Source organism: Bos grunniens, chromosome 5, assembly GCF_055505025.1.
Source record: "Bos grunniens cultivar Pamir isolate PY7600 chromosome 5, Bosgru_T2T1.0, whole genome shotgun sequence".
NCBI lineage: Eukaryota > Metazoa > Chordata > Mammalia > Artiodactyla > Bovidae > Bos > Bos grunniens.
The window spans coordinates 65,404,073-65,418,466 of NC_141169.1; the positions used below are offsets into that span (position 1 = coordinate 65,404,073).

At 39.6% G+C, this 14,394-nt stretch overlaps 1 protein-coding gene across 9 annotated transcripts in view; it reads left to right on the top strand.

Annotated features, from left to right (window-relative positions):
* NR1H4 (nuclear receptor subfamily 1 group H member 4) overlaps positions 1 to 14,394 on the top strand; it is a 127,535-nt gene that overhangs the window by 65,240 nt on the left and 47,901 nt on the right. For 4 of the 9 annotated variants that reach the window (XR_015163974.1, XM_086400893.1, XM_086400895.1 and 1 more), the window contains exons 2-3: positions 1,098 to 1,220; positions 1,993 to 2,130. Coding sequence is in view for 6 of the 9 variants with exons in the window: in XM_086400893.1 (XP_086257019.1) it covers positions 2,052 to 2,130 (79 nt within the window). In the remaining 3 variants the exon portion in view is untranslated. Of the gene's footprint in view, positions 1 to 1,097; positions 1,221 to 1,992; positions 2,131 to 10,155; positions 11,368 to 14,394 lie in introns of those variants that run through there. The other 5 variants (XM_086400896.1, XM_086400901.1, XR_015163972.1 and 2 more) reach the window with 5 other exon arrangements.

The following is a 14,394-nucleotide window of genomic DNA, read 5'->3' on the forward strand; positions in this document are numbered from 1 at the left end:
TCTTACAGTTCAGTATTTCTAGACTCATTTTTATTTATAACCCTCTCCCTTCTTACCTCAGAGTGTCAAGACCTCTTGAATCTGATACAGGTTGGTCAAACGTGCCACACTGAGGATTACACATTCCTCCAAGGACTGAGGTGAAGATCATGGTTCTGGTTCCCTCTGACTGTAGGATGAGTTTTCTCCCAACAAGCCCTTTGGCTTATTGGACAGTAGACTTTGGTAGGGCCAGGCCAGTGGTTCAGCAGATGGACTCAGGTATGTCTGCGTTCTCACAGTGGACACAGCTAGTATCATTTCTCAGGAGCTGCTCTCTCTTGTTTCCTCAACCTCTCTGGTGTATTCTAGATGTGACCTAGTATTGCTTGTCTTTAAAAATTGCCCTCAAAACCACACATTTTCCTTTAACTACTTCTCTATCTTGACTCCTTTTCACACCCCTTTCCCTCCTGACTTCAGGGTGGTGAGAAGGCCTCTTGAATCTAATACAGGTGGGTCCCCACTAGAGCATCCTCATCTTTGCCTTCATCAGCAGCTTTCAAGACAACATGTAATCATCTGTGTATTCCTGTGATTGTTTTTTAATGTCTCTGTTTCTCATTAAGCTTCATATCAAAGATTTTGGATGATATTTTTCCTGTTATTTCATTTTCAAAGATCCAGCACAGAGCTTAGTTCAGAATAACTCCTCAATAAATATTTGTTGAAAACATGAATAAATGACTGCGTATAACAAATGTAGTCTGGTGGACTACCTTCAGTTCGGTTCAATTCAATTGCTCAGTCGTGTCCAACTCTTTGCAGCCAAATGTCTGCTTGAACTGTCACTTCTGCTTGATCTGGAACATTTTGCTGAGTGAGGAAGAAACAGAGAGCTATGAATAGTAAGGAAGTTCTAATGAAATAAATATTGCCCAACAAACCCCCTGTATTCTCTTTCTGAGTTGTAAATATAAGTAGTTATCTGTAAATGAAATGATTCCTTAGTAAAAACAGGATTTAAAGCTTAAAAATCATCCTCAGAAAATGGCCTTGGAAAAAGTGTTCTGATAACATACCTTTTCATTATTCAACTTTTTTCATTACTTTTTCAGGGGGGAAGACATATTGGAAGGAAGGAAGGAAGAACTAGAAATATAGTAAAAGTGAACACCGCATCTCTAGGGTTCTTGGATATACTCTGGACATCTTCTCAGGATGAAACTTCAGACATTTGGGTGAGATTTACCACTTTTTCTTCTTGCCATAGCTTCTTTTACCCTAGATTAAATACATGACAAGGTAGACCATGAGAATGAAAATGTAAGCCCCTTAAATTTTCTCTAAAAGGCAAAAATAAAGATCTTGGGTGAACATCTTCTGAATTTTTAATCTGCTAATATGATGCCTACTCAACTTAAGAAAACTCCAAGGAATTCCCTGGTGGTCCAGTAGATTAGACTCTATGCTTCCACTGTTGAGGGTGTGGGTTCAATCCCTGGTTGGTGAACTAAGATCCTATAGGCTGCACAGTACAGCCAAAAAAAGAAAATGAAAAATTCTGGTAGGAAGTAATCTGAAATCATTTTTGTGTCTTGCAAAGACCTGTTTATCTTTAGTGTAAAATTTAAGGTAAATCATTGATTCATCCCATTTTTTAATCAAGGCTTTTATATTTGTTTCTGTTTTTTCTATACATAAAATAAACATATCCAAAATATCATATCTTGCCCAAATCTACCAAGTACTGGAACAAATGAAAACATATGGTGTTTTCCCAGATAAATTAGAGACTATCTAGTCTGAAAGCATATATCTGAGACATTTTTAAGTCCAAATGAGTGTAAAAAATGGTAATTATCAAGGAAAGACATGTAAGAAAAGCTATGATAAAATGTCTACAAAGGGAATCTTTTGTGTTTGTTAAAATTAGCTTTCTCTGTCTCCTCCTCTCTTTCTTAATCATCTCCCCACCCTCCCCAACACTCTATGTATTTATTTACCTTTCAGGGGATTTTTTTGAAGACCACCATAACGAAGGTAATACATTCTCAAATAGAAAAGTTTGGATGGGATCAAAAATGAATCTCATTGAACACTCCCACTTACCTGCCACAGATGAATTTTCTCTTTCTGACAATTTATTTGGTAAGTTGTCAAGTTCATTCGAATATTAATAAAAAACAAACTGCAATTTGGACATAACAAAAGGAAAAAAACATAACTGATAAGTCCAGAGAGAGTCCAGAAAATTTTTTTGTTCTGAGTACTCCATAGATGTTAGCTACTCTGCAAGGTTAGAGATAGATCAGACCTTGGATTCGCTGAACCTAATAGTCTTCTTTTTTATAGATGAGAACTGCAAGAGTCAGAGAGTTTTGTGACTTGTCCAAGGCCATGAGGCTAGATAATTAACAGAGCTGGGAGTAGAAATACATTCCTGTCTAGGGCTAATTCTAATATTATTATAGCATGTACTAAAGTATGAAATCATGATTCTTATGGTTTAATATTGTACCTATTAAAGGCTGAGGTTACTTAGATTATAGCTCTGTGCACGTTTCCTTTCCACCCTTCTTCCGGTGCTGGGGGAGATATGGCACAGTGTCAGGATTAGTCATTTAAAATGGATTGAGCACAAATTGTACTAAGTTGTTTTCAGTAGATCTGTAACTAGATGATACCATAAAATGATCTATTGCTCCACTTTATGCATTTATTAAAAAAACACCTCATTATAAAGAGTTTGAATTGAGAACATCAGCAAAATGTTGGCAGGAGCAGTATTTTGGGTGGGGTAGAGCAGCTTTCTGCCACTCTTAAAATAGTTCCCTTCTGCTTTGTATCTCAGATGGGAGGCTTGGATGCTCCCAGGTTTTTACACTACGTTAAAATATGAACCATGATCAATGATAATAGTGAGAATGCAAACACTTGAAATTACACAAAATGTGTTAAGGCACCATCCCCTATTCGGTTGCAGAAATCCCTGAAAGATATTAATCAATAGCTTATACTATTACCTACTAGTCATTAGCATTAGTGTGCAGTGGTTTATCGGGTCATTTCCAAGGAGGGGTCATTATTATCTCTTTACATGTCTACTTGCCCCCATTCAGTTTAAGAGCATCTAAGGGCAGCGACTATATTTTATTAATCCTAGTATCTACTTAATAAATAAGAATCAAACAATAAATAATAGTAGGGAAGGAGAAAAGAGGTTTAAGGGGAAAAGATGTTTATCAGTAACTCGCCCAGAACTAAAGGCAGCAGTAATTATTTATGAAATGCCAGTTCTCAGACATACTTGCTACATCTTATTCCTTCCAGTTGGCTTTTCTTCATCCTGTGGATACAGTTAAGGGCAGTGGGACCTCCATGTTCCAGCCTACCCTTCTATGGTCCTTAAAATATAATGTATAGATATCTTTATAGTATTTTATCTACTCATCAGAACTCACAGGATGATTAGGACTGTAGGTGCAGATCATAGACTAAGGAAAGTTGCACTTGAGATGATTTTTTTTTCACATATAGACTCCATTTCCTGCTCTGAAGTTTTATGACTACATGTTAAGATCTCCAAATCTAAACTCTGATGTCATCATTATTAAACAAATCCATCCAGCTTTAATTTGTATAGACATCAAGAGGAAACTTAATATTTTTCTTACAAACTAGTCCACTTTAAGCAAGCTCATCAGATTGAAAGCTGACCTCAGTGGTGGTGAGGTGAAAAAGAGGTAAGTAGATAGAAAAAAAGTTGTGAAGGAGCCGTCAGGTTAGGAACATCTGAAAAGGATTTCTACGGAAGCGTTGTGGTTCATGCTTTCTTTCAGTGGTGTTCTTTCGTCATCTCTCCTTTGCAGGACCACATCCTTATCCAGTTTCCTAACACTTTTTTGGTAATATTTCTTAGAATACATAGCACAAAATGCATAAGCTCAATGCATGGCTGTTATTCTGAGTTGGAGAAGTTTCCTTCAATCTTCTCTATTAAGTTCTAGAGCCGGGTCTAAGGTTTTTCTTTTTTTTTCTCCCACATACTTTTCCCTCAGGGCCTCTGTCTCACTCTGTTCAACATACCTAACCAAAGTCTGCCAAAGGGGAGGATGAAGAGCATTTTGTTATAATTCCTGCCCATCTTCTTTCATGTCTTGATGACACTGATGGATTCTCTGGACCTCCCACTCTGAGCCTAGGGTACAGAGCACCAGGAGAAAAACTGTGGCTCATGGATGAGTAGCCCACAATACCCGAGTCACCGCTTGTAGATCTTGAGATGTGCCCAAAATTCAGAAGTTTAACTCATAAGCTCAACTAACTGGAGAGCTGGACTCTTTTCCTATGGTCTAACTGTGTACTGAAAACCAGCCATCGTGTTGTTATAACAAGAGCAACTGAAGTTTATGGTATTGCATATGGATGGCTATAATTTCTTCCATCTAGACACTGAACACCGACCATATGCTGGATGTTGGAATAAAGCAGGAAATAAGACAGGCAAGATCCTAGTGGAGAGTAAACTCTCAAGAAACCTGCAAAGGAATAAATAAATGAAATAATATCAGGTAGTGGTGAGTGCTATGGAAACAACAAAAGAGGGTGATGTCATAGCAACTGGAAGAAGGAGGCTGCTCTAACTTGTGTGGTCAGGGGAGGCCTCTGAGGAGTTGACAACTGAGCTAAAAAAGACAGTCTTAATCTGAAGACGTATCCTGGGTAAAGAAAATGCAAATGCAAAGGTCTAAAGTCTAGAATGACTTGGAAGGGCTTTGTCTTCTCATTTTTATTGAGGAAAGTTGAAAGAGTCTAGAGAACTGGCTCTGGACCCCATATTTCCATTAATCAACACTGGTAAAAGGAGATTATTAGGCTGGGAATTCTAGGACACCTAGAACTAGCATTCAAGTCCACAAATCTCTACAGTCGTTGTGTCGGGAAGGGGCAACTTGGGCTCAGTGGTACTCACCTGCCATATGATGTGACCTTTAAGGTGGTCCTGGGCATGGTCCCCCTTCCTGCAGGTCACCCAAAAGGCTATCATTAAATCCCAAGACATTGACATTTAATTTAAGACATTGAGAAAGTGACATAAATGTCACTCAACAAATACTGATGAGCACTCACTAATGGACTGTGGATACACTAATGACCTCATGAATGAGGCTTTTCAGCTGCTTCCAGAGAGGACTGTGGGCCACTCTAGAAGGCTTTGCCTAAGGAGAAGGGGAAGCCTTTCCATCCATATAATGGTTACCCTGAAAAGCAGAGCCTGAAGCAAGGATTGTGTGCAGACTTTATGTGAGAGATGATCCTAGGGAGCAGGAGCCAAGGACTGGGGTGGTAAGACAGGAAAGGAGGAAAAACCAAGATGAGGTGAATTATAGAGATCACTGCTGTGGGCAAGGGGAGCTTGATTGCACTGGGAGAAGCAGAGAGAATTGTCCATCGAGGCACCAGGCACTGGAGAAGTTATTAACTGACCTCTGGCTCCCCCTGGTTGAGGGTCACTCTGGGGGCATTGATGTCCCTGAACTTCTGGGCCGTGCTTTTGCTACTCCCAGTGGAAACAAGCCATGTGGTCTCCTGTGGCCTTGGAGAAGCTCTGGGCAAAAAGCAGAGATGTGCAGCCTGCTCTTGAAATGACAGGGTGCAAGTGTGAAGTGAGTCCAAGCTTGTTCATAATCCCCTGCTACAGCTACAGCTGAAATGAGAGGTGGGCCAAGGATGTGCACCATCACCAGAGGGGCTGCCGCACAGTGCTAATGGGATCCCCCGCTACCAATCAATTGGAATACTCAAAGGAAAGCTAAGATGGGGTGGGGAAGTGGTGTACATTTGTTCTATAGTTCTCTTTTCTTAGGTTGGACCTTGTAGAAAAGAAGGAAAGAAACAGAATTACAGAGATGGGTCTGGAATCACCTTGTAAGATCCTTCAACTCATTCTGTGGCCAGGCCTGCCTCACAAATCCACATGGAGATCTAGCTCATTGGTCACTCAATCCATACATAGGACTCAGGATGGAAGGACATGGTGACCTAAAAAAGACAAGTTTCCTTTCCTTTGGGAGATCCTGAAAGCCAGGAAACTTGGTCAAAGATTAATTTGAGTGGGTTAAGAAAGACTTCTCTGATGAATGAAGGCAGAGTCTTATGCAATTAGTACATAATAAAAGGTAATAATGACAAAGTCCACAGCTTCCCATGGTGTGACATAATGAATAGGGTAGAATGTGACATGTCAATTAAAATCTGTCTTCTTTTAGCAAATTGTGGTATAAGAACTAAAGAAAAAAAAATAACAGAATTTGAAAGACTCAGAAAACCATTCTTATAATAGCATAGAATAAGCAAGAAAAGGTACAGTCTTTTTTAATTGGAGTGTAATTGCTTTACAATGTTGTGTTAATTTCTGCAGTACAACAAAGTGAGTTAGCTATATGCATACATATATCCCCTCCCTCTTGGACCTCCTTCTAACCCACTCCCCACCCCACCCCCTCTAGATCATCACAGAGCACTGAGCTGAGCTCTCAGTGTTATATATACGCCAGATTCCAAAATATTTTGCACATGGTAGTATCTCTCCCAGTTCATCCCACCCTGTCCCTCCCCAACCTGTGTCCGTGTGTCCGTTTTGTATATCTGCCTCTCTATTCCTGCCCTGCAAATAGATTAATCAGTACAGTTACCCTAGAATTCCATGTCTATGTGCTAACATACAACATTTGTTTTTCTCTTTCTGACTTACTTCACTCTGTATGGCAGACTCTAGGTTCATCCACATCACTGCAAATCTTATGTCCCCATACCAACTATTTCAAGTACGATGAATCCAGTTCCTTTAGCTCGGTGTTACTGGGAACAGTTCAGTGAATGTGAGTGGAAATAAGTGATGAAATTGGAAGAAATAAAGTCTCAGAGGCAGTTGAGACTCTGAACTTCAGTTTTCTCCCCTGTAAATTGGGGTTAATAATAACACTTCACTGCTTGTTGGAGGATTGAATGACGGTGTGGGAAAGTGTCCTGTAAATCTGAAGGCATCATAAAGCACTATAGCTCCTCCAGGGTTTGAAATGTAGTTGTTATTATTTAAACTGTTGGAATGATAAGCACCACTCTACTTATTAAATGGAGGAAATTCTGTTGATCTTAACATTGTTGAGTGCTAAGAATTTTCAAGGAGCCAACAGAAACCAACAGTATCAAGCTAAATTTCTGGGTGTTCTAAGGAAAAAAAACATGTTCTATCTCACGTTTGCATTACAGCTATGGAATCTACATTTTTGTGTTACCTTTATTATTGTTTCTGACAGTGTTTCCTAGCACCCCACTCCAGTACTCTTGCCTGGAAAATCCCATGGACAGAGGAGCCTGGTAGGCTGCAGTCCATGGGGTTGCTAAGAGTTAGACACGACTGAGCAGCTTCACTTTCACTTTTCACTTTCATTCATTGGAGAAGGAAATGGCAACCCACTCCAGTGTTCTTGCCTGGAGAATCCCAGGGATGGGGGAGCCTGGTGGGCTGCCGTCTATGGGGTCACACAGAGTCGGACACGACTGAAGCAACTTAGCAGCAGCAGCAGACAGTGTTTCCAAAGCCCCATTATGAATGAGGTCCAGCAAGTCACAGGAGGTCAGATCCTAACTAATCCTATCCACTTACACTTCATTTCCTTTAGCTACTTCTCATTACATTATGCTTTTCTCAGCTGTTGATGTTCATTTTCTCTGTATAGCTTTATTTTTATTGAAATCTGGTTCTTGCCTATGTCTTTTGCTTAAATTAAAAGAAACTTTCAGATGTTGCAGAACCAGCCAGATGGTTTTTAAATACAATTAAAGGTCTTGAGATGCAATGTTGTATAATACTTCTGACATTTAATTTCAAGTCTTTTTCCATCTCACTGAGTTTAACACAAGTCAATGTAGTTCTGACCTGGTGGGCGAATCAAAGCTGAAAGTTTCCAGAAGATGGAAAGATACCATTGTCTCAGACAAAATGGAGCTTTGCTTTAGCCTTATTTAAGTATTTTGTTACTACCTTTTATTACCTATATCTCTTCCACAGATTGAAGCAGTCTCTAGGATTTTTATTAATTCACTGTGGCTTTGGTTCTTGCTCTCCCAGGATTCTCAGATCTGGTACTGTTGTTATAAGGTTAAGAAATGGGAGACGGAAAATAAATATCAGTAGAAGCTTCCCCTATTACAAAATAAATTACTGCTTCTTTTAGATAGGGCATGCATCGTTTGGAAGAGGTATGCGGTGAGGTACCGGCTGACCAACTAGTTGGTGAATCCACTACAACCCAGGGCCTGGCTCTCAACCTTGCAGGCTAAGAAACAGGTCTCAGGGACTTCAGGATAACCAAACTGAGAAAGGTTGACTATGAAATCAGGCTGCAAATTTATACGTTTACAGTGGTTAAAAAAGAAAAATGTGATCATAATCACTGCCGTTTCTTGAGCCCTTTCTACATGTCAGGCATCATGCAAAGAGCATTTTAGATTGGTTAGTGGATTCTGCATTCAGTCTCATCTATGCCAGTCCCATATCACTGGTGTGGGGTCATAGGCAGATTACTTAACTTTGTGCGAGTTACTTATCTCATTTAAAGAAGTCTCAGAGGAATGCCTGGCACATTGTAAATACTCTATTTGCCATTAATGTTAACTCTCATAACATTTTTATAGGGTAGATACCATTACCATTCCCCTTTTGATGATGAGAAAACAGAGATCTAAGGATGTTAAATAATCTGCTAAGATTCCATAGATAGTGAGTAGACAACCAAAATTTAGTGCAGACCAGGAAACTGGAATTGGATGAGTAAGGATTCAGGCTGAGAGAATGTTCCTGTTCACCTTCTCAGTGGAGAAGGTCTTTCCGGTGAGACTGTATCACTCAAATCTGTTGGTCAAGTCTCTTCTCAAGGACAGTTCTCAGAAAATCATTGCTAGAGTTTGCTCTGGAACTTCCCTTTTTTATGGCATCATAGCTTATGCCCCCATTTGGCACAACTGGCATATCATTCACTTTGCTCCCAAGTACCATCTGCAACAGTGCTATCCAGTAGAACTTTCTGTGGTGATAAAAAATGTTGTAGGTTTACTTTGTCTAGTGCAGCAACCACTAACTACCTGTGGCTACTGATCACTTAAAATGGGACTAGTGTAACTGAGGAATTAATTCTAATTTAATTTTATTTAAATTAATTTAAACTCCGGGAGTTGGTGATGGACAGGGAGGCCTGGCGTGCTGCAGTCCATGGGGTCGCAAAGAGTCAGACACGACTGAGCAACTGAACTGAATTTAAATTTAAGTAGCCATATATGGGCAGTGACTACTGTTTCAAACAGCACAGACCTTCAGGGGAAAAATGTATTTTGAGAATTGAAAACAGCTTTGCAAATGGTGATTCTTGCTTGAGCAATCCAAACTGAAATACACTCAGGAACCATAGCTCTTTCCTGGCAATGAGGGCAGGTGTGCTTTAGCTTTTCTACCACAAGGGTTAGAGCCTTAGCTTCATCCCTTAATAGCTGGCTAACTTAAGACAAATCACATAACTTCACTGAATTGCCTTTCCAAGTCTGCAAAACAAGGTAAAAGATAGTGGGCATCAGAAATAACACCTTCCTCAAGGTGTGCAAGTAAGAATCAGGTGAGATTGTGTGTGTGTGTGTGTGTGTGTGTGTGTGCGTGTGTGTGCTTAGTCACTCAGTCATGTTGGACTCTTTGCGACCCCATGAACTGTAGCCTGCCAGTCACTTCTGTCTATGGGGATTCTCCAGGCAAGAATACTGGAGTGGATTGCCATGCCCTCCTCTAAGGGATCTTCCCAACCCAAAGATCGAACCCGGGTCTCCTACATTGCAGGCAGATTCTTTACAATCTAAGCCATAAGTGAAGCCCAATGCATAGAGAGCCACTTTGTAAACCTGTAAAGGTTGTAGAAATGGCTTAGCAGGGATTATTATGTTTATATAGATCATATTTTCCTTTTAAAACTACTTTCATATTTATTATATCATTTTATCTTCACAACAGGTCCATGAGGGAAGTAGGGCAGGAATTATTATCTATGTTTTTACCATCTGTTGATATGTCTGGTTGCATTATCCCTGAGCTGAACCCCAGAACTACTGAGTCCTATTCTAAAGCCCTCCCTTCCAAAAAATAATCTGCAGTCACAAGCTTGGTATCCACAGGTTATGCCACAGAAATTATTCTTACTCAGGAAGTAAACTACCCTACAATATGAGTTCAGGGCTGAATAATTAAAATATCAATATAATGACGATGGGTAGCCACCCAGTATGCTAAGCATTTAATAAATATTATTTTATTTAATCCTCATAATAACTCTCTGAGGTTGTGTGATTATCAGTCCCATTCTGCAGACGAGGAAATTGAGGCAGTAGTTTGTCTGTGATCCATAGAGCTAATGAGTGCCAAGGAAGCCTGCATGTATTAGTTTGCCAAGGCTGGTATAATAAAATACCATATATTGGGTGACTGAAATGACAGATGTATTTTTGTACCAGTTTGGAGGCTAGACCTTCAAAATCAAGGCTGAGTTGGCTCTTTCTGAAGGCTGAAATGGACAGATCTGTTTCTGGCCTCTCTTCTTAGCTTGTTCATGATGTTTCCCTGTGTCTTTTACACTGCCTTTTCTTTGAGCTTCTGTGTCTGAAATACAGATTTCCCATTTGCATAAGAACACCAGTCATACAGGATTAGGAACCAATCTAATGACCTCATTTTAACTTGGTTACCTCTGTAAAGACCCTGTCTCCAAACAGTGTTGCATGCTGAGAAGCTGGGAGTTAGAACTTCCACATACTAACTGTGGGGAGGGGACACAGTTCTGTCCATAACACTGGGTACAAACCCAGATTAATTGGCCTCACACCATTCAGTATTATGCTTTCATGTTTCCTGACATTACAAAATTATACCATTCTGTACCCTTTGAGAGGAACAAATGCCAAAACATAGACCATGGCTCTAGACCCTCAAATCCACTTTTAGAGCCACTGAACCAAAATCTATCCTCTGAAAATTCCTAAATTGGAACGTGCTCCCCCAAAATGTTTATCTAAGAGGCTGGTTTCCAGCTTACTAGGCAATTTGGCATGGAGGACTTTTCTCATAAACATTTACAAATATTCTGCTCAGTAATGAAGTTAATCAGTAAACCGCACAACCTCTGGCCTCTGTTACTCCTCACCTAGTCTCATTTTCAGTTGCTGTGAGTAAGCTAAGAATGGTAATGCAGTTTCAGGAGTTAGAAAATCCAGTTCAAATCAGTCCTTGTCACAGCCACACATCTTCAGGATTCGCCATGGAAGTGATGAGCATGAAGCCCGCTAAAGGTAAGAGAGTGTTCACAGCTGCTTGTGGTGGAGCTTCTGCCAATGGACTGAGGAAACATGGGGGACCTTTGCTTGAGATTTCAGCAACAGATCTCCATCAAAGATGGCTCAGTCAGAACCAGAAGACTGGGGTGAAAAGCTGGCTGGGGTGATTTTTGTAGGGTTCGAGGTAGGTGAGTATCTCATAGAAATTAAATCTAAGTGTGTTTTCCCTACAATTCTTCACTGGATATTGTCTCAAAGTAGCACGGTTCCTCCAAGTTAAACACTAGGCAGCTAAAGTATTAATGCCCTCAGACACTTGAAAAAACATTTAAAGTACATTGTTTAATGCAATGTTTTTTAAATGGCAATTCTTATATCCTAGTGGGTCATGACATCTATTTTGTGACTTGTGACCAGCATTAAAAATTTAGAATTGAATAAGTACAGTAGAAATATCAGAGTGCAGTCAGGGATAAGGATACGTGTTATTTCATGGAAATTTTGTTTCAGATTATTTATACATATGTATAAGTATGTATAGGGATCATGATTTAAGATTTATTTCAAACTGTGGGTTGTGGTGAGAAAAATAAAAAGAGATCCAAAAAATTTATTGAAATAGTTTCACAACAGTTTTTTCTCAATAGTCAATGGAAAATCAGATGAGTAAAGAGTTCAGCATTAAGCCCAGTATGTTTGTTTTCTCTGAACTAAAATACAGATTATAATTAAAATATAGATAGTATAAAAATATTGTCTGTTTTCATATTTTTTCAAAATAGAAGCTTACCTTTTGAATTTCCAGCTAGAGAAACTCATCATTTTTACAACAATTGTAATTTTGAACACATTTCTGATTGTAGACTTCGCAGCATGTTATTTTGGTTAAATGTGTTGTTTAAAAATGACTGAGACTGCATTTAGAAATGGAAAGTAGATAGAAAGCTGGAGAAGCAAATTCCCCATCATTTCAATTTAATAAACATTTATTAAAGATTTAAACTGTGTCAGGCACTGTGTAAGGTGCCACAAATGAAGGAAAAAAGGGAATATAATATATAATAATTGCAAGGAGATCCAACCAGTCCATCCTAAAGGAGACCAGTCCTTGGTGTTCATTGGAAGGACTGATGCTGAGGCTGAAACTCCAATACTTTGGCCACCTCATGCGAAGAGTTGACTCATTGGAAAAGACTCTAATGCTGGGAGGGATTGGGGGCAGGAGAAGAAGGGGACGACAGAGGATGAGATGGCTGGATGGCATCACCGACTCGATGCACATGAGTTTGGGTGAACTCCGGGAGTTGGTGATGGACAGGGAGGCCTGGCATGCTGCAATTCATGGGGTCACAAAGAGTCGGACACGACTGAGCAACTGAACTGAACTGAATCTAATGTATTCCCTTAAGGTCCACAGACTAACCACACAATAGCAAAAATGTATTGAATGTTTATGCTTAGTCAGGGCAGTTTACATTCTTTTTCTTAGGTTATCTTTAACCTTTTACCTAGGTACTATATTTTGTTTCAATTACTATATTGTCCTATCCTTTTTAAAATCAATTTTTATTGGCATATAGTTGTTTTACAGTGCTGTATTTGTTTCTGCTATATAGCAAAGTGTATCAGCTATACGTATACATATTTCTCTCTTCTTTTTTGGATTTCCTTCCCATTTAGGTCACCACAGAGCACTGAGTAGAGTTCCCTGTGCTATACATAGGTTCTCACTAGTTAATCTATTTTATACATAGTAGTGTATTATATTACCCCAGCTTTATAAGAAAGGAACAGAAGCTTAAAGAAATTCAGTGTGTTTCCCAAGTTCATACTTGTAGCATGTTGCAGGTAAACTGAATCCAGATTTGTCTGCATGTCAGGATGCTTGTAATGCATATGTCCTACCACCTTAAATGATATAGCATGAAACATGAGCCTGTAAACCCACAGAAGCAATGGTACATGCTTCTGAGTGTGCAGTCAGTGTGTGCAGAGGGGAGGAGAGATTAATTCTACCTAGGGAAACTGGATCAGGCCTCACAGAGCAGGCGATGGGTTGACAAACTTGGTGGGAAGAGGCACCAACATCACAAAGGCCTGGCACCAGGAATGGCAAACGATTTCACAAACCAAGTCGTATCATCCACTTGAGGAACCAGGGGTTAGGAAATAAAGAAAGGACAAGAAGGCAGTTTTTCCACTCATGAAACGTTTCAACAAACATTCATGAAACATTTACCAGAGTTAGCCTTGTGCCAGGGAGAAAAACTGGATATAATCTGAACCCTTTATTGGGCTCATCAGCAATTAACTACAGGTTCAAGAAAAAGCACCATCCTTCTCACATGAACCTGATTCTCCCATCTGGGTACCCAGTGGTTCTGGTCACAAACTCCTTAGAGCTGTGCTGTTGGATATGGCTATCATTAGCTACGCGTGGCTATTTTAAATTTTAATTGTTTAAAGTTACAGAAAATGAAAAATTCATTTCCTCATTTTCACTAGCCATGTTTCAAATGTTCACTGTTCCACATGATCAGAAGCTAACACCTTGAAAGCTATAGAGGGCTTCTGTCTCAGAAATTTCCCTTTGGTCTACTCCTTTAGAGAAACTATTAAATGCTACTAAATGACTCTCTACCCAGAAAATTTTTCTTCTTTTACAGGGGGTCTCAGACTATCCTGGAGTCCATTCAAGTGTTCCCATTTAAGAACTCTTCCCTGAACTCCCACAGAAAATTTCCTATTATAAAGAAATCCAAATTCTCCTATTTCTTGATAAACTGATTCTTAAGAAATCATTCATAAATTGTATTAAAGCAGAAATAAATTTACCTTTTCAGAAAGTACACTCTAAAGTTGACCTACCTTTGCCCTCTCCACATCTTATGCTCTGTCAGAAAATTCTGTATTCATTTACTTGGTTTTATCCCAGCCCTTGACATACCTTCACCCCTCCCCACCCCAAGCACACAAACAAGAGAAAGTCTGGGGCCTCTTCTATCTCTTTTCTGTCTTGTTCACTGTTTTATTCTCAGAACC